Consider the following 18,963-nt stretch of genomic DNA (forward strand, 5'->3'; position numbering starts at 1 on the left):
TAAATAATTAGGTACTAATATACCAGGTGCTGAATAAAGCACTTTGCATACACTGCATTCTTATCCCAAATATTGACTCACCGAGTTAGACACGAGGTTATGATGCTGAGAAAGGTTACAGCTCATAAAGTTCATACTGCTAGCAAGTGGCTCAGACTGATTGACATAAAAGTTTGACAGACTTCAAAGAGCATGATATTTCATCAGAACTGCATCAAGTGCTTTGCAATAAATATTCATAGATTGCTGTAAACAAATGTTGCAATTTTATTGATCCAAGCTGTTAATATAATATTGATTTTGAAAGAACTGTTGCAATGGTTTTTCTCTGAACACTCTTATTTTTCATGCAAGAAAAGTCAAATTACTTAAATAGGAAGAAAAAAGCCTGCAGTAAAGGCTCTTTGACCTTTGACAACATCACAAGATCTCACCTCTGGTGGCTTCAGCTTAGGGATTTAGAAAGGTTCTCAGTTAGTTTGTACTGTTTTATCTTCAATTTTTAGTTCTACACGTTTCCTAATTCTTTGCTCTCTCCACACTCTTTGGTTCTCCTCATGAGTCATACGCTTTCAAGAATTAATCAGGAATAGAATGAGCTTATAAAAAAACTGAGACATGGAAATTTAACTCGTTTCTCCATGGGGGTCTTCAAAATGTTCATGGAAAATGCGATTTATCTTTTAATTTCATTTTTAAAAGAAATTTTTGATGCACTCTCATATTAGTCTTTGGAGGTGAATGGTAAGAGGTAAAAATATATTTGTAAAAATGCCTCCTCCCTTTGCCAGACACACGCATGGACATGAATGAAAGGTGTACATGATTTATACTAGTACACATCCATAACAGAGCCCACAGACAATTAATAGGGAGTAAAAAATGTATGTATTATGGAATTAATTGCTCAAACTCCATCCATACAAACTTTTCAGCTGGGTCAAATTTCCCCTTCTCTTATAACCAAGTAAATAGAAATCTATGTGGCCACTCTCTCCTCAGGTTTGTCCTAAGGAATCTATCACGCATGATAGTCCTGATTTGGCGTTTAGAAGACTATTAATTGGCACTTTGCTATTCCATGTGGGACATAAGTATCCATTCGCATTCTATCAGGACCCTACTCATGTACAAAACACAGACCATATCTTTTATTTTATGAATGCTACCATAACTTATAGATACTTTTAAAATTTGCCTTGAATTGTTTTCTATTTGGAAGTCTGGAACATTTTTGATAGTCTGTTATATTTGTATTTCTAAATAAAATATCTTATGCAACCAACTTGACTGAATAAACAAATATGTCATTCTCAGTAATAAAGCTTATTTTTAACATCAACATAAAATTATGTATAAGTTCTGAGAAACTTTTTAAGTCATTCTAAATATTTTATTTCATTTTTATTTATTAATATATAAAGACTGGATTTCATGACTTTGATAGGTATGATTCCAAGAATATGATGATTCTTTCCTCCCTCTTTCCTGTCTTTGCTCTTCTTTGTATTTTTTGCAGTAATGTCTTTCAATTTACTTTATAATCACAGATTCAGTGCTCCTGTAAACAAAGAGCTCTACAAGCAAAAGATAGGTAGACCATTGTTAATAAACCTTTAAAATATAGGCATCTAGAGTGAACCCCTAGAATTAGCTAGGTACATTTCTTCTATTTGCCCAGGGCAATGACCTTATGGGATGGTTAATCATCACTGGACTGATAAACCATAAGCCAACTGACTATTTAAAGAGGGTCTCTAGCAAACGATAAAGGATGGACTTGTTGAAATGGCTGTAGGAGTCTAAGTCCAGGTAAGTTTCTTTGAAATTCTCTAATTGCAGAATTTCTTCTATGTAGGAAATTTCCATGAATTAGGAAAAAATGTTTGGATGTTCATGCCAATTTTTCCACTTTTTTAAACTTTGTGTTTTCTATAAAATTATGTCCTAAGCTGTCAACATCTATTAAATATCCCTTCTGAAGACAAATGTCCCTCAAGTTTATACATTTGAATATATATTGCAAAAATTCATACATCTTAAAAAGGGAATTTGAAATCCTGTTCTTGTTATATTCTACACAAATGGAACTTTGAGTCTGAAAAAATGGACTCCTAGTTAACTTCTTAACATATACTACATATACTACAAAAGAATTATATTCACTAATTACATGGAATTAGAGTACATACTGACGTTTTAGATTTCATCTTAAACTAAATAATGAAGCTCGAAGACAAAGAAATAAAATGTGTCCCCAAATCATTTAACCACCTATTTTTTCCTCTTCAACTCAACTTGAATAAGAGTTAGAGAAGAGCATGATTTTCTAGATGATTTTATCTCTTAGTAAATGAAAAAATCATCTGTTCAGCATAGTTCCCAGCACAAATAAGGGCTCTCTATCCAAATTACTTCCCTCCTCCAAATTAGAACAGTGTCTGCTCTTAAAAGATGATTATTAATGCCCTAGTAAGGTGGTGATGGGGAAAGTTCCACTAGGAAGGGTCGAAGAAGTTAGTAACTGCTGTTTTCATTTTTCCCTCCCGAGTTCCATAGTTACATGCTAGCAGTTAGGTCACTTGACTTGGGCTATTTTCTGTGTCCCCTGAAATTTTAATGGTAATATGCACAATCCACTTTGCAAGTCCTTCAGAGAGATTTGCAATCATTGGATTAAGTGGTTAAAAAAAATGAATTCCTAAAATTTAAATTCTTGAGAAAGAAGGATACAGAGATATTTATGCTAAACATGGCATGATCTTTGCTTTCCACTGATTGTTATTATAAAACTTACCTGCTCACTAAAATGTATTTGTAACACCAAAACCATTACTGCTGGACTTTGATGGTCAGCCTCACAAATATGATAGAAATTTGTAACTAAATACATAGTTTCCTTTATAACACAAATGGCCACATACCATTAACACTGTTTTATACTTTGTTGTCCTGTGGAATATACTTAATTTCATATTAACAAAGGGCCTCCTCATTTTTCTGTGGTTGCAGAATACCCCATTGTCCATAATGTATTTAATGAGTTCCATTTTGTTAGGCATTTAGGTTGTATTTAATTATTTCATGTTTGAAGCTTGTCTTAATAGGTCATATATCATTTTATTTATTTGTAATCCTATCTGTAGCAAGTGGAACTTTAGGGTCAAAGTGTAAGAGATACTACAATTTTGAGAGCCATTAAGGCCCTGTTTTATAGATCTGTGTCAAATTTTTCCTTCAATTCACTCTTCTACAATAGGTTCTTTACTTGGTTTTAGATTTATGTATTATTTTTATTTCTGCATGCAGTATTTTCTCTTAAAAATACATGAACAAAATTAAAATAAACTAAGATTGTGGTGGTGTTAAGGTCAACCATGACTAAAGTCCATCTGTGAGGTACTTGGTGTGATCTTGCACTTTTTGGAAAAAAAAATTATTTGAAAATCAGAGTGACAGGAAAAGGGAGAGACAGAGAAACATCCTGAAGCCACTTGTTTGCTTCCAAAATGCCTGTAACAGCCCTGATTAGGCCAGGCTGAAGCCAGGAGCCTGAATTTCATGCAGGTCTCCCCCACAAAGGGTAGGAACTCAGATACCTGGGCAATCATCTGCTGCCCCCCAGGCACATGATCAGGAAGCAGAGGTGGGACTCAATCCCAGGCACTTCCATGTGGAATGCAGGCATCCCAAGTGGCAGGCATCCCACTCTGCTACAAAGCCCACCCCCACAATCAAGTTTAAAGCATTTCGTTACCCTCACCCAGAGGAATCCTCCCCCAACCCTAAACAACCTATAATCTATTTTCTGTATCTACAGTTTTTTTCTATTCTGGATATGTCATATAAATGGAATCATACAATATGTGGTCTTCTGTGACTAGCTTATTTGCTTCTCATTATATTTTAACTGTCCATACATACTGTACATATATCAATACTTCATTTCTTTTTATTGTAACATATTCCATTGTGTGGGTAAAACATATTTTGTTTATTGATTCCTTAATTGATTCCTTAATTCCTTTATTGATGGACTTTGGGATATTTCTATTTTGGCACCATTATAAATAGTGCTACTATGAGCATATGTATACAAATTTTGTGTGGACAAATGTTTTAGTTTCCCTTGGGTGTACATTCATGTATCAATGATATGGACATGTTCCAAGAAATGCATTGATAGACAATTTCATCATTCTGTGAACATTAGAGTACGCTTACACAAATCTGGGTGTTTTATCTATGGCACACCCAGTAGTGTGTCCATGTGGTCTGTTGTTGATTGTAATGCCATTATGTGGCCCTTGACTGCACACCTAGAAGTAGAACCAACCTACAGGTAGTCAAGGGATGATGACTCAGTTTTATGTCTTGAAGAACTGCCAGGCTGTTCTCCAAAGTGGCTGCATCATTTAATTTCCACCAGCAGAGAATGAGAGTTCAAAGATTTCTACACCCTTTCTAGCACTTGTTATTACTTATCTGTTTATCAAGGCAATTTCTACTTTAATAGAATCCAATTTTGTAAATTCTTAAGTCAGTAAAGATTTCAGATATTATAATTTCTTATTTAAAATTTTATTCATTTATTTATTATTTTCGATTTGTTTGAAAGGGAGAGAGAGAGAGAGTGAGAGAGGCAGAGAAAGAGAGAGAAAGATATGGAGAGAGATCCTCTACCCACTAGTTCACTCCTCAAATTCCTGAAATAGCCAGAGCTGTACCAGGCCAAAGCTAAGAGCCTAAAATTCAATGTGAGTCTCCTATATGGTTGACAGGGACCCAGATACTAAAGCTACCGCCTGCTGCCTCCTAGAGTACCCATTAAGGAAATCTATAACGGGAGTGAAGCACAGAGAACCTGACCCCAGGCACTCTGATGTGGGATGTGGGCATCTCAAGCAACAGCTTAACCTGCTGCACCTCCACAGCCTTTCCTCACTCCATCTTCTTAAGAGATTGCTTATAGTCCTTGCTTATATTCCTGCTCAGATATAGCCTTCTCACTTTTTATTTGTTTTTATTTGTCTGCTGCAGCAGCAAGCCTTTGACTATAATGTAAATAAAATGTTAATCTACAACCGAAAAGGGAAGGAAGCAAAGAAGGAAAGAAAGGTAGAAAGAAAGAAAAAGGAGAGGGAAGGAGAGGAGGGAGAAAGGAAAAACTCACATTAGCATGAGAATTGATAAGAATTGTGTTGTAATAATTATGAGGCATGTGCTGTGACCCTGATAGTCTAATATACTAATAAAGTCCTTTAAAAAAAGAGATAGAGATTCAAACTCAATCTGTTTTTTGAGGCTTATACCAGAAATACCTGCTCTGTAAAACCATCTTAAGCCAAACTAATTACCACTTAATTACATTATTTTTCTACCTATTTTGAATATGTACTATTTGCAAGGCACTGTTTGGTACATTGCAAAGCAATAGATATGAATTAAGTATGTTTGCTTTCATAAATCTTATAAACTATATAGATGAAAAATATAGAAATCTTAATTTCTGTAATTAAAATGTTTATACATATGAACTAGAGTGTGATCCTCAGAGGGAAGGTCAAAAGGGTAAAAAAAAAAATGTAATTCAAGAAAAGGCTTATTTTGGTGCAAAAAATTTTGAACTCCTAAGGATCATTTTTTAGTTAATATGCGTTTTCCATGAACTTTTTAAAGACCCCTCTTGTATTACCTTATTTACTTTTTTAACCTTACTTATTTGTTTCAGATTTCTTTCCATAAATTTATCTCCCTAAAGCTAGGAGTTTTGTGCATGTTTCTTTCCTCCTTTTGTGTCCAGCATTGACCTAGCCCAGTGGTCAGAATACAGTGGACACAGATTGAATATTAGTGATTGACTGACTGACTGATGTTGACCTTGTGGCTGTTGTAATTTCTAAAGTGTATATTGTCAACATGAAATAAATTATACTTTTTCTCTCTGAATAGGTGATCGTTTCTAATCAAGCATCAACAACAACTGAAATCATTCACATAATATCTGTAGTTCAATCATGGACCAAAATCAACATTCGAATAACACAGCAGAGGCAAAGCCTTCAAAGAAACAGAGAGGTAGACTCTGCGATGGATTCAAGGTGGAATGAGTTTCATGTTTCCAAACTAAAACAAGTGAATGAGGAAATTGTTCTCTATAGAAAAGTCAGCCAGTTGTTAAAAAAGAACATTATATTTTGAATTAGAATTTTCAGTTGAAGTAGACATTAAAATATTAACAAAATGATCCATATTGTTTTGTCTTTAAATGTGGTTAAGATATTTCTTTGGTAACATTTCTGATATTTAAGAGTTTATTAATGTTGAAATTTAGAAATATTTTTATATCATCTCTTTGGTTCTTGATGGATTAAGAGATACTTTTAATGTGCTTGAAATAAAAGATGTGTAATGAATAACAGGTGAAAAATATTTTGAGAATTAACCTAAATAACCTGTGACCCTGAACTATTTAAATACTTTTCCTAAGAGAATGACATTTTTTATTCTGATACCTTAAGTAATATGATCTAAGGTAAAGAATTTGCAATAATAAAAGCACTGGTCCACACACCTGCTTGAAGTCTTCAGAAAGCCTTGTAATTTTTTTCTAAGTTAGTAAAAATAATAATTCTGCGCTTTGCTTTTGTCACAAAATTGTGGAGTCATTAAATGATACTGGCCTTTACTGTTTTTTTTTTTTAATATTTTATTTATTTGACAGAGAGAAAGAGAGAGAGATCTTCCATCCACTGGCTCACTCCCTAGTGGCCACAATTGCCAGGGCTGGGCCAGCTGAAGCCAGGAGCCTGAAACCCTATCCGCGTCTCCCTGGGTGACAGGGGCCCAAGTACTTGGGCCATCTTCCCCTGCTTCCTCAAGTTCATTAGCAGGGAGTTGGATTGGAAGTAGAGCAGCCAGGACTCAAATCGGAGTTCACATAGGATGCTGGCTTCACAAGCGGCAGCTTAACCTGTTGTGCCAGAAGGCCCCTGCCATTCTCATAAATAGGAAAATATACTTTGAGCACAGTGCATTGTGACATAACCAAGGCTCCGCAAAGTTGAGAAATTTGCCTTGAGTCACCTGCCTTGTAATTCAGAGACCCTTGGCCCCACGCCAAAGCCTTTAAACTCTGCCATGGAGAATCGTTGAAGCAATCATGAAATTGGTTACCATCATTTTTTGACCAATGTTTTAGTTTTTTACTTAGTTAACAGTTGATGAATAAAGTTTAGATGAATAAAGACCATAGAGATAGAACTCAATTGCAACAATGTTAAATAAAGATCTCTTTTAACTTTGGCCAGGGAACATGAAATCTATTTGTTTTCAGGGATTACTGTTCAAGTCTACTGTGATGAAATATTTGAATAATATTTAAGCAGAAGGGCAGACACTAGGAAAATGTATTGGTTAATGCAAGTGAATTAGGTTCTGGTTTCCAGGAGTAAAACAGTAACGGCCACAGTGACTTCACTAGCACATGCATGGCAAATGGTAAGCTGGTGGCAGCAAGTCGGATTTTCAGAACGGTCCCTCTCAGCATATATGGAGAGCAGTTAGAGTTTAGAGAATTAACAGTATGTGTAAAGCACATTACGCGCAATCCTGTAAAGATGAATTATCCATGTATCTATGCACATCTACTCTTTTGTGTACGTCTAGCCTTTTAATATTAATCTTATATTTAAGATTTTATTTTTTAGAGCAGTGTCTTATCCACAGAAAACATGAGAAAGGTGCAGAGATTTCCCACATATCTCCTGCCTCTACACAATTCAACATCTCCTGCCAGGGTGTTACATTAAAATTGGCAAATCTACACTGACAAACATCACTATAACCCCAAAGCCAATTTACATTAGGATTGATTCTTGCTATTGTCCTTCTTTGGGTTTAGAAAAATGTGTGACACAAGTCCATCATTATGTTGTCCTACAGAGCAATTTCCCTGCTCTGCCAGTATTCCAGATTCCAGGCCATCTAATGGTGTGTAGTGCTCTCATTGCTGTTTTGATTGGCATGTCCCTAATTACTGGGATGTAGAACAGCTTTTCAAGTACTTACTTGCCATCTTTCTGGAAGAGGTTTCTGCTTATTCTGTGCACTTTTAAATCAGATTGTTTTCTGATTGGAGAGTTTTAAAAATTCATTTTGAAAACAGCCTTTCTCAGATCTGCACATTGCAAACATTTTCTACTCTGTGGCTTCACATTTTATTCTCTTTCATAGAGAATAGTTGAATTTTAGGGAACTCAAACTTATCAATTATTACTTTCATGGATTGTACCTTAAAAGACCATCACTAAACCTATTGACATCTAGATTTCCTCCACTGTTATCTTCTAGGAGTATTAGACATTTGTGTTTTACATTTAAGTTCATGGTCCATTTTGAGTTACTTTTTGTGAAACTTAAAATATCAGTGTCTAGATTCATATTTGTAGATGTTCAGTGTACCATTTATTTAAATGATTGCCTTTTTTCCATTGCATTGTCTTTACTCCTTTGTCAAGAACTAAGAACAAAGTCAAGAACTCTCACTTGTCCATGTTTATGTGAGTCTATTCCTGGGCTCTCTCTTCTGGTCCTTTGATGGATTTGTCTTTTCCTTGACCACAATGATTTAATTACTTTAGTTTGGTAGCAGATTATGAGTTTTGGTATTACCAGTCCTCCAGTTTTGTTCTTTTTCAATATTGTGTTGGCTATTCTAGGTCTTTTCCTTCTCCATATTAACTTTAAAATCAAGTTGTTAATATTCTCATAATCACTTGCTGAGAAGTTGATGGTATTGCATTGCATCTGTATCTCAAGTTGGGAAGAATTAGCATCATGAAAATATTTATTCTTCTTATATATGAATGTGGAATATTTCTCCATCAATTCTTCTTTGATTTCTTTTCTCAGAGTTTTACGCTATGTCTTTTATAGATCTTATACATGTCTTGTTAAATATATACCTAAGAATTTCATTTTTAAGGATGCTAATGTAAACTGTATTGTGCTTTTAACTTCAAATTCCATTGTTCATTGATGATATATAGGTAAGGTATTAACTTTTGTGTTGAAACACTTATATACTGGAACCTTATCATAAGTGCTTAAAAATGCCTAGAATGTTGCTTTTTGCTTTGTTTCTAAGTAGTTGTTTATTTTAAATTTTCATTTAAGTTGTACAAGTTTCATATATTTCATATGAAAAGAGTTGGAACATAGTGGCACTTCACCCTCTACCCCTCCCCCCTGACCATGCTCCAACCCTTCCTTCCCCCTCCCTCTCACATTCCTACTCTTAACTTTTACAAAGATCTATTTTCAGTATACTTAATGAACATATAGTTCACCCTACTCTAAGTAAAAGAGTTCAACAAATAATATTAAGAGAAAAAGAAAAAACAATTTCAATCAGTACATAAAATAATATTAATCAGTACTTAAAATTATACATATTTATAGGGTACCATGTAATTTTTTGATATATATTACATATGTAATGTTTAATGAGTAAAAATACCTATATTTAAATATTTATTTATATATCTATTTTCTAAAATATGTATGTAAATATTGATATATTTTATTAAAATATAGATACATAATATATATTTATTTGTATATATATTTCTTTACATATGCATTTAGGTGTCTCCTCATTTAACTTTTCTTCATGGTGAAAATATTCAAAGTCATGCTTTCCAGAGGTTTTTAAAACAAATTCTTCTACAGTTTCCACATAGATGATCATGTCATCTTCAAACACAGCTGGTTGTTTTTTCTTTCTTCTCAATCTGTATACATTTTAGTTCTTTTTCATATTCTATTGCATTGGTTAGGACTTCCAGTACAGTGTGGAGATGCACTGGTGGAAGAGGACATCCCTGCCTGATTCCTGATCATAGTGGCAAATCTTCTAGTTTCTCACCATTTAGTAGGATTTTAGTTGTTGGGTTTTGGTAGATATTCTTTATCAAGTTGAAGAAGTTTCCCTTTATTCGTGGTGTATTGAGAGTCTTTATCATGAATTAGTGTCAGATTTTCATCAGATGCTTCTTCTATATCTGTGAATATTATCATATGATTTCCCCCTCTTTTATCCTGTTTTGGTGGATTACATGTATTTCATGCCTGGGATACATGCCTCTCGATTATGTGTTTATTTCTTTTTATACATTGTTGGGTTCAATTTGCTAGTATTTGCTGAGGGCTTCTATGTCAGTATTCATGAGAGATAGAGGTCTTTGGTTTTCTTTTTTATGTCTTTGGTTTTTGTATAAGGATAATTCTGGCCTCATAGAGTGAGATAATGTTCCTACAGATTCTCTCCTCTAGAAGAGATTGAGGAGAAGATAATGTTCCTACAGATTCTCTCCTCTAAAAGAGATGGAAGAGAATTGACATACAACCATTCTTAGGATCCATAAGGAATTGATTCCAGTCCCCCTGTGGATACCAGAATCCAAAGATGTTCAAGTCACTTACATAAAATGTGCATATAAGCTACACATATCCTTCTTTGTAGTTTCAACGATCTCTGCATTATTTATAATATTTAATATAATGCAAATGCTATGTAATAGCTTTTCTGTATTATTTACAGAATAACAATAAGAAAACTTTTTCAATGTGTCACTCTATATACCAATTTTTGAGACTTCATAGAGTTGAATGACTATTAGGCTAAATACAAAATTCTAGGTTCAATGCCTCCTTATCAATATATAAAAATAATTCTTTTTTTATATGCATTCTTGCTGTTAAAAAGTAATAGACTCTGTCAAGTACTTTATCCATCACTGCTGCCTCCCAGAGTATACATTAACAGGAAGCTGGAATTGGGAGCCAGAGCCTAGCATTGAACTCCAATAATCTAGTGTGGGACCTGAGTGTCTTTTTTTTTTTTTTTTTTTTTTTTTTGACAGGCAGAGTGGACAGTGAGAGAGAGACAGAGAGAAAGATCTTCCTTTGCCGTTGGTTCACCCTCCAATGGCTGCCGCGGCCAGCGCACCGCGCTGATCCAATGGCAGGAGCCAGGTACTTATCCTGGTCTCCCATGGGGTGCAGGGCCCAAGCACTTGGGCCATCCTCCACTGCTTTCCCTGGCCACAGCAGAGAGCTGGCCTAGAAGAGGGGCAACCGGGACAGAATCCGCCCTGACTGGGACTAGAACCCGGCGTGCCAGGTTCTATTGAGTGGACCTGAGTGTCTTATCAGCTAGACCAAGTACCTGCCCCTCACTCTCTCTTTTCAAGAGGTTCCTCTTCCTCACAGATTTTACTGCTCTGTCCTGTGTTTCCTGGTTGTGATGGTTACTCTTGCTGTTACAAGGTACAGGGACAGGACTAAAGAACAGGTGTCTGCCAATAGGAGCCTGAAGAGTTCATAAGAAGGGAGGGAGATGAGCTTGTGGATGAGGAACACAAGTCACTAGCAAAGCGCATGTCCTCCTGCTCTTTGTCCAGTATTCCTCTGGCCAGGGAGTCCCTCAATACTCAACGAGAACCTGCTTTGGGAACACTGTAACCTAGTTCTACAGGGATATTGAGAGCATCGCCTGTTGGAGAGAATTACTTAGCCTAAGCAGCTCCCTTGCTTTGTACCACTGCTCTGATATTGCACTGAGGGACACTTGTAGGTAATGCCTAAATACGTACCACCAAACCGTGCATGATGGTGGAAGAGTGCTGAAGACTGTTTTGAAATCTACCAAAAATAGCCTAGCAGTTGTGAATTTTTAACAGTGTGAGTATTGTAATCACTAAAATGAGAAACCAAGATCAATACCAGAAGCATTGAGTCCAAGAGACAAAGGTAACATGGAGTACAGAATTACCACAATTTTAGGGCAAAGGCCTCTGAATACTAGGAACTTAACCTTCCTCTCTCAAAGCACTTTACAGGTATATGATTTAAAAATTGTGTAAAAATATACTATCAGAAAACTAGTGTATCTTAAAACATTATATTAAAAAACAGAAGAATCTCATCTTTTAAATGAAGCATTTAAAATTTGTAAGCAATTAAAGCTAAGGTAAGTGCTGCTGCTAGGGTATCACAAAATGATAGGGATTTTGACACAGAATGTGTAAAACTGGCTGAAATGAATCAAATAAGAATGCCCAGAAAAGTACAGAAAATTAAAAGGGCAAACATAAAATTTTTAAAAGGATTAACCATAGCAGTTGATTTGGCCAGTTGCAGCACCAGCTCCAGGCACTGACCTGCCTTAGTTTCGTCTACGGGATCTGCATTTATTTTCAGTCTTCTCAAATTTTGCTTGTCTTTAATGCCAAGACTTCTCTTTTTCCTCTGTTTCTCATACTAAATAATAGCGGTCCTACACAGGATTATGCAAATCAGAATCCTTATTTTCTATTATGCCCACATCATGTTGGGTCTCCTTGTAAAGTTCTCCCAAGTGTGTCTGTAACCTTGTTTCTCTCTTTCCATTTCTACTCATCATTTTTTTCTCTTGAACTCAACTTTCTTACAGATTTCTCGGCAGTAAGTTCATCTTCTTTATGACGACCTGAGTGAACACTCTACAATTTAATCTCTTATATCATACTTAAAAATGAAGCTTGGATTCCCCCTCTTTGGCAAATTTTTCTCCATGGGCTCCACCTACACAGATCTTCCTTCTATTTTTCAAATGAGTCAGTGTTCTTTCTCTACTCAGGGACTCTTCATTAACTCTGTTTTTGTTAACTCTTTTGTTTTTTCATTAACTCTTTTTGTTTTTAAGTGCTTTGTTTTGTCTTTAATTTCTAAAGTTCTGTTGTCCTTTAAGGACTTAGTGCTACTGTTACAGGTGGATGAGAACTTTAAGGTGTCCGGAGAGAATTACTTTTACTGTGTACTCATAACAGTTCAAGTGTACACCAATAACAGTACATATCATCTTGTTATTTGTTTATCATGAGCTGCCCTTAGGGAACTATTAGTTCTTTTGAGATTGTTTTGTATCTTTGTTTTTATTGCCCTTTTTGCTGTGTACCTGTCTCAAGATTCAGCGAGTAACTGGCATATTGTAGTTGCTCAATAAGTGTTTATTGAGTAAATCAGTTGAAATTCACATAAGTTAACCAAGTTCATCCAAACTGTACATGTGACAAGTCGAAGCCTGGAACTGTCTTCGGACTCCAAGTCCAGAGCTGTGGCCAGGATAAATAAGTAACTGACCTGCCACGCTTACAGGTAAATACAGACTTTAACTTTTATCTCCCTGCCAGCTGCCTCTTGGAAACTCTGCTTTGAAATTTCTCAAAAACATTGTATTCATGTGGGGTTGGTCTATCATTTTTCCCTGGAGATAGCAACTTTCTTACTCTTTTGTCATTTTTTAAGCTCTGAGAAAGTCATATCTTTCTTTACCTTAACTTCAGTCCTCAATTAGGAACAGGGTGAATAGTGCCCCTTTCACAGTATGATAATGATAATTGAAGAAGAGATATCATCAGTCTCTGTATACTAACTCATGCCATCTCCTAAAATTCTAGCTCATGTGTTTACATCTATTACCACTCTTCTTCTAGGGCCAATTTAGGATTCTATTTTGAGAATTTTTACTTCATGAGTCACTCTTTTGTCTTGAGCCAATCTTTCTCTTAAAATTGAAGATATAGGCCAGCGCCACGGCTCAATAGGCTAATCTTCCACCTAGCGGCGCCGGCACGCCGGGTTCCTGTCCTGGTCGGGGTGCCGGATTCTTGTCCCGGTTGCTGTGGCCAGGGAAGGCAGTGGAGGATGGCCCAAGTGCTTGGGCCCTGCACCCCATGGGAGACCAGGATAAGCACCTGGCTCCTGCCATCGGATCAGCGTGGTGTGCCGGCCGCAGCGCGCCAGCCGTGGCGGCCATTGGAGGGTGAACCAACAGCAAAGGAAGACCTTTCTCTCACTGTCCACTCTGCCTGTCAAAAAAAAAAAAAAAAAAGCACACACACAAAAAAAGAAAATTGAAGATATAGACATTATAAAATCTTTTTGTGAACTTCTTTGAAAGTTTCTTTATATGAGGCAGAATAGTAATAACAATAATAATATATGTTTAAACTCATAAACTGTACATCAACTATACCCCCAATAAAGTGTTTAAAAAATTTTCTTTAAAGAATTTTATAAATAAAATTACAACCAAATTATTAAACACTTTCAGAATGCCAAAAATTAAGAAACAAAACAATATAATTTTAAAATTAAAATAAATATTAAACAAACTAGCCTCATACTGTCTACAAGGAAATGGAATCAGATGCACATGTGACTTCTCACTTGCTACTCGAGGCAAGGCAATGGAATGACACCTGACACCATACTTAAGAACCCAACCAAATTCTGTCTCAAGGATTCAAAACAGCAGATCTTCTGTGACTGTACTGTTAATTGATGTTCTCCATTAAAAATAAAAATGGTCCCCTAGAGGGAAGGAACAAAGAAGAAACTACAGTAATCAGAAATCCCATAAAGTTATTATTTGTTGTTATGGAGATCAGAACACGGACATCTTTGGGCAAGGCATGGTTCTACTTACAGTGGGAAGTGACAATTTACTGACCAATGCCAAAAGACTTCTCTCAAATAACATAAAGAATTTTTTTTTCAGATTTTACAATCTAATGGTGATCACTTCCTTCCTTATGATTTGACCAAGATTAATTTACTTAAAAATATTTTTGAAGAATTAATATCAGAAAAAAAATAGTCAAGTAAGCAGCTCTCAAGTTCCTGTCACGTCACAGCACCCTGGAAAAACTGCTAACACCAATTTTGTCAGAACCCTGAAAAATAGTTTTACAGCAACTAAGTGAACACTGAATGAGAAAAAAAAGACAAATTAAAATTGTAGGGTAGGCTTCTGCTGTTTTTTGTTGTTGTTGTTGTAAGATTTATTTATTTACTTGAAAGAGCTACATAAAGAGAGAAGGAGAGGCAGAGAGAAAGAGAGAGAGAGAGAGAGAGAGGTCCTCCTTCCGATGGTTCACTCCCCAGTTGGCAGCAATGGCCAGAGCTGTGCCGATCTGAAGCCAGGAGCCAGGAGCCTCCTCCAGGTCTCATACATGGGTGCAGGGGCCCAAGGACCAGGGCCATCTTCCACTGCTTTCCCAGACCACAGCAGAGAGCTGGATCGGAAGAGGTGTAGCCGGGACTCGAACAGGCACCCATACGGGATGCTAGTGCTTCAGGCCAGGGCGTTAATCCACTGCACCACAGCGCCAGCCCCATTTTGGCAAGTCATCCACTTCTAGGGCAGCAGAAGTCTTGAAGGCAGGAACACATTTTCAGGGTAGGACCCTAATCCCCAGTTCCATAGGAAGCAGAGTAGATTTTACTCTCAAATTATCGTGTAGGCTTGTTTTAACCAGTGTGGAGACTATGAAAAGATGAGCACAAGGCACTTATCTCTATTTTGCCTAATTTGGAGCCCACTCAAGCCAAAAATGTGGCAGGAAATTTCTGAAAATATAAGACAGGTAAACTGCATATGGGAACAACCTACCGATGCCTGGAGTAAACGATTATGGTTGAAATCTGCAGACTACTGAAGGCTGGGGGAGCACCCAGGGAAGTTCTTCCAAAAGCAATGATGGATCAGGAGGTATTTACAAAACCATACATGTGCCCAGGGCAAGCAAGACACCTGCTCATAGAAAACCAGAAAGATCATAAGCTTTCACCTTGGGCTAATCACTAGGCTCAGGGAAAATCTGGATAGAGAGGAAAAGTACAAAACTGAAATAAAAATTCTGAAGTATAGTGTTGTGGACTGAATACTTTTGCCACCCCAAAAAGTCACATGTTGAAACCTTCATTCCAATGTTATGGTATTTAGCAGTTGGGTTTTTTTTTTTTTTCATTTATTTTATTTTATTTGAAAGGCAAAGCTACAGAGCGGCAGAGAGAGAGAGAGAGAGACAGAGGGAGGGAGGGAGGAGGAGAGGTCTTCCATCCACTGGTTCACTCCCCAGGTGGCTGCAATGGCTCGAGCTGTGCTGATTTCAAGTGTATGACATTCTGGAAAAAAACAAATGTATGCAGCTGTAAAAATATCGGTAGTTGACGAGGTCTTGAGGGAGAGAAGGAACATTAGATACACCACAGAGGATTATTAGGGAACAGAAAGTATTCTGTACAATATAATAATGAAGGATACATCCTATTTCATATTTGTCAACATCTGTGGAGTGTTCAACACACAGAATGAACCCTCATGTAAAATATGGGCTCCTTTAATACTAATATATCAGTATGGGTCCATCATTATAAACAAACATATTATACCAATATGAAATGTAAATAATAGAGGGAAATTATGTGTGGAAAGAAGGAGTATGTAGAAACTCTAACTTTACAGTAATTATTTTTGTAAATCTAAAACTGTTCTAAATAAATAAAATTAATACAAATATTAATTAAAACTTTTTTAAAAATTCAACGAAGCACTAACAAACCAAAGTCAACAGTATACTGATATGACTTTATACCATAATAAAGTACCATTTTTGAGGATTTCAAGCAGGCTTAAATAGATGAAAATTAGTAAATGTAATACAATGGATGTCACTATAAAATAAATCAATGTAACTTATAACAAATCAATTTAATTGCCTTAATAAAAAAATAAAACATATGACCATCTCAATTAATGATGAAAAGGCATTTGACTAATATATAATACCCCTTTATTATAAAAACACTAAGAAAACTTATAATAAAAGGGAACTATCTCAACATAATGAAGTGCATTTAAGGAAGAGCCACAGCTAACATCATATTCAATGTTGAATAAATGAAAGCTTTCTCCGTATGATCAAGAATGATACAACAGTACTCTTAACACTGATTTTTCAATATTATACTATAGTTCTAGCCAGAGCATTTATACCAGAAAAATAAATGAAAGGCATAAAAATTAGAAATAAAGTGGGAAAACTATCTCTATGTGCAGATGACATGATCTTATGTATGGATAATTTGAAAGAATCCATTAAAAATTTATAAGAGCCCATAAATTTATTGAACACTGTTCCATGGCACAAAATCACATGCAAGCATCAAATGTGTTTCTGTACACTAGCAATGAACATTCAGAACATCAATAAAGTAGATTTATTTGCAATAAATTCTAAAAGAAGCAAATTTGTAGAAATAAAATTTTAAAAGGAGGTACAAAAAAATCTAGTGTGTACACTGCCTGCTATAAAAAACTGCAGAAAGAAATTATAACCTAAATAAATAGATATCTAGTGTTCATGGATTAGAAAACATTATTGTTAAAATATCAATATTGTATAACTTGCTCTAGAAATTTACCATGTCCTGAGAATTGAGATAAAAAAAAATTAAACAAAATAATTGCAAATAGTATAACTGATAGTGGGTTAATATCCAGATTCAATAAGAATTGTTTACAACTCAACAGTAAAACAAAACACCCAGTTTAAAAATAGTCAAAAGCCTTAAGTAGAGTTTTTCAGAAGAAGAAAAGCAAATGTCTAACAAAGATATGAAAAGATACTCAACATCCTCCATAAATTCCATCAGTCATTTTTTTTTCATAAATGAAAAAGCCAATCTTCGGATTTGTGTGGCATGGTGAAGCTCTCCAAATACCAGAATAATATTAAAAAAAAAAAAAGAACAAAATTGAAAGACACACTTCTTGACTTCAAGCTTACTTGAACATGTAGTAATCAAAACTGTTCAAGTCATAAGGATAAACAGTGTACACTAATGTGATAAGCCTGGAAGTCTAGAACTGAGCATATGTGTATATTTACAGCCAATTGATTTTTGACAAAGGGGCCAAATCCATTTATTGGAGGAAAGAATAGTCTCTTCAACATATAGGGCAATGATTCCTATGAATCAATTTTCATATGAACAGAATGAAGGTAAATCTTCATCAGGAGCTACAGACAATTATCTCAAAATAAATCAGAGACTTAAATATAATAGCTAAAGCCGTAAAACTCTTAAAATATAAAACCTAGTGGATTCTTAGATATGACACTAAAAGTATGATTAGAAAAAATAGATATATTGAACTTTTTCAAATTTAAAATCCTTTGTGTGTAAAAGGTCTATAACAGAGTGAAAGGATAGCATATGGAGTAGGGTGGAATAATTGCAAATTATATATCTGATGTGAGGTTTAATATCCAGATTACATAAAGACCTCCCACAGGTGACAACAGTAAGATAAGCAACCCTATTTAAAACTGGACAAAAACTCTAGGTAGAAATTTCTCCAGAGATAAGAAGCAAATGACCAACAATCACATGGAAAGATGCTCCATGTCCTTAGCTATCAGGGAAATTCAAGTCAAAATGACAATGAGATAACACTTTACATGTACTAGTAGAACTATGATACATTTTATCAAAAACTAATGTTAATGAACATGTGGCAAAAGCGAAACTTTCAATGCATTGCCGATGGGAATGTAAAATGGCACAGCTGGTATGGAAAATAATTTGACAGTTCCTTCAAGCATAGTTAAACATAGAATCACCATATGGGCTAGTAATTCCACTTCTAGTTATTTACCCAAAAGAGCTAAAACTAGAGATTCCAACAGCTATGTGTCTATAATGTTCGTGGCAGCATTATTTGCAACACTTGTAATATTTTCAAGTGCTAAGTGAGATTAAACCAGACTCAAAGCAACAACTTTTATCTGATGCTACTTATATGAAGTATCTAAAACTGGCAAATTTATTGAGACAGAAAGTTAAAGGTTACCAGGGGCAGGGAGAAGGAGAGATTGGGGAGTTACTGCTTAATGGTTACAAGGGTGTGTGGGGGGGGGGTTGGTTGTGGTGAAAAAGCCCTGGAAATAGACAGAGGTGATGGTTATACAACCTTGCAAATGGAAATAATGTCACTGATTTGCACACTTAGAATAGTTTTAAACAGAAAACGTGTTTGTCTTATATACAATGGCACAAAGAACATTTTTA

At 35.5% G+C, this 18,963-nt stretch overlaps 1 protein-coding gene across 2 annotated transcripts in view; it reads left to right on the forward strand.

The window, feature by feature from the left end:
- Positions 1–1,769: 1,769 nt before the first annotated feature.
- Positions 1,770–18,963, forward strand: part of LOC100342119 (solute carrier organic anion transporter family member 1B3) — a 64,659-nt gene continuing 47,465 nt past the window's right edge. The window contains exons 1-2 of one of the 2 annotated variants that reach the window (XM_008259567.5): positions 1,770–1,812; positions 5,953–6,101. In XM_008259567.5, the coding sequence (XP_008257789.1) occupies positions 6,018–6,101 (84 nt within the window). In that variant the 5' untranslated portion in view covers positions 1,770–1,812; positions 5,953–6,017. The remainder of the gene's footprint in view (positions 1,813–5,952; positions 6,102–18,963) is intronic. The other variant, XM_089303915.1, reaches the window with a different exon arrangement.

This window comes from Oryctolagus cuniculus, chromosome 9, assembly GCF_051225735.1.
Source record: "Oryctolagus cuniculus isolate XC-2025 breed Fujian yellow rabbit chromosome 9, ASM5122573v1, whole genome shotgun sequence".
Lineage (NCBI taxonomy): Eukaryota > Metazoa > Chordata > Mammalia > Lagomorpha > Leporidae > Oryctolagus > Oryctolagus cuniculus.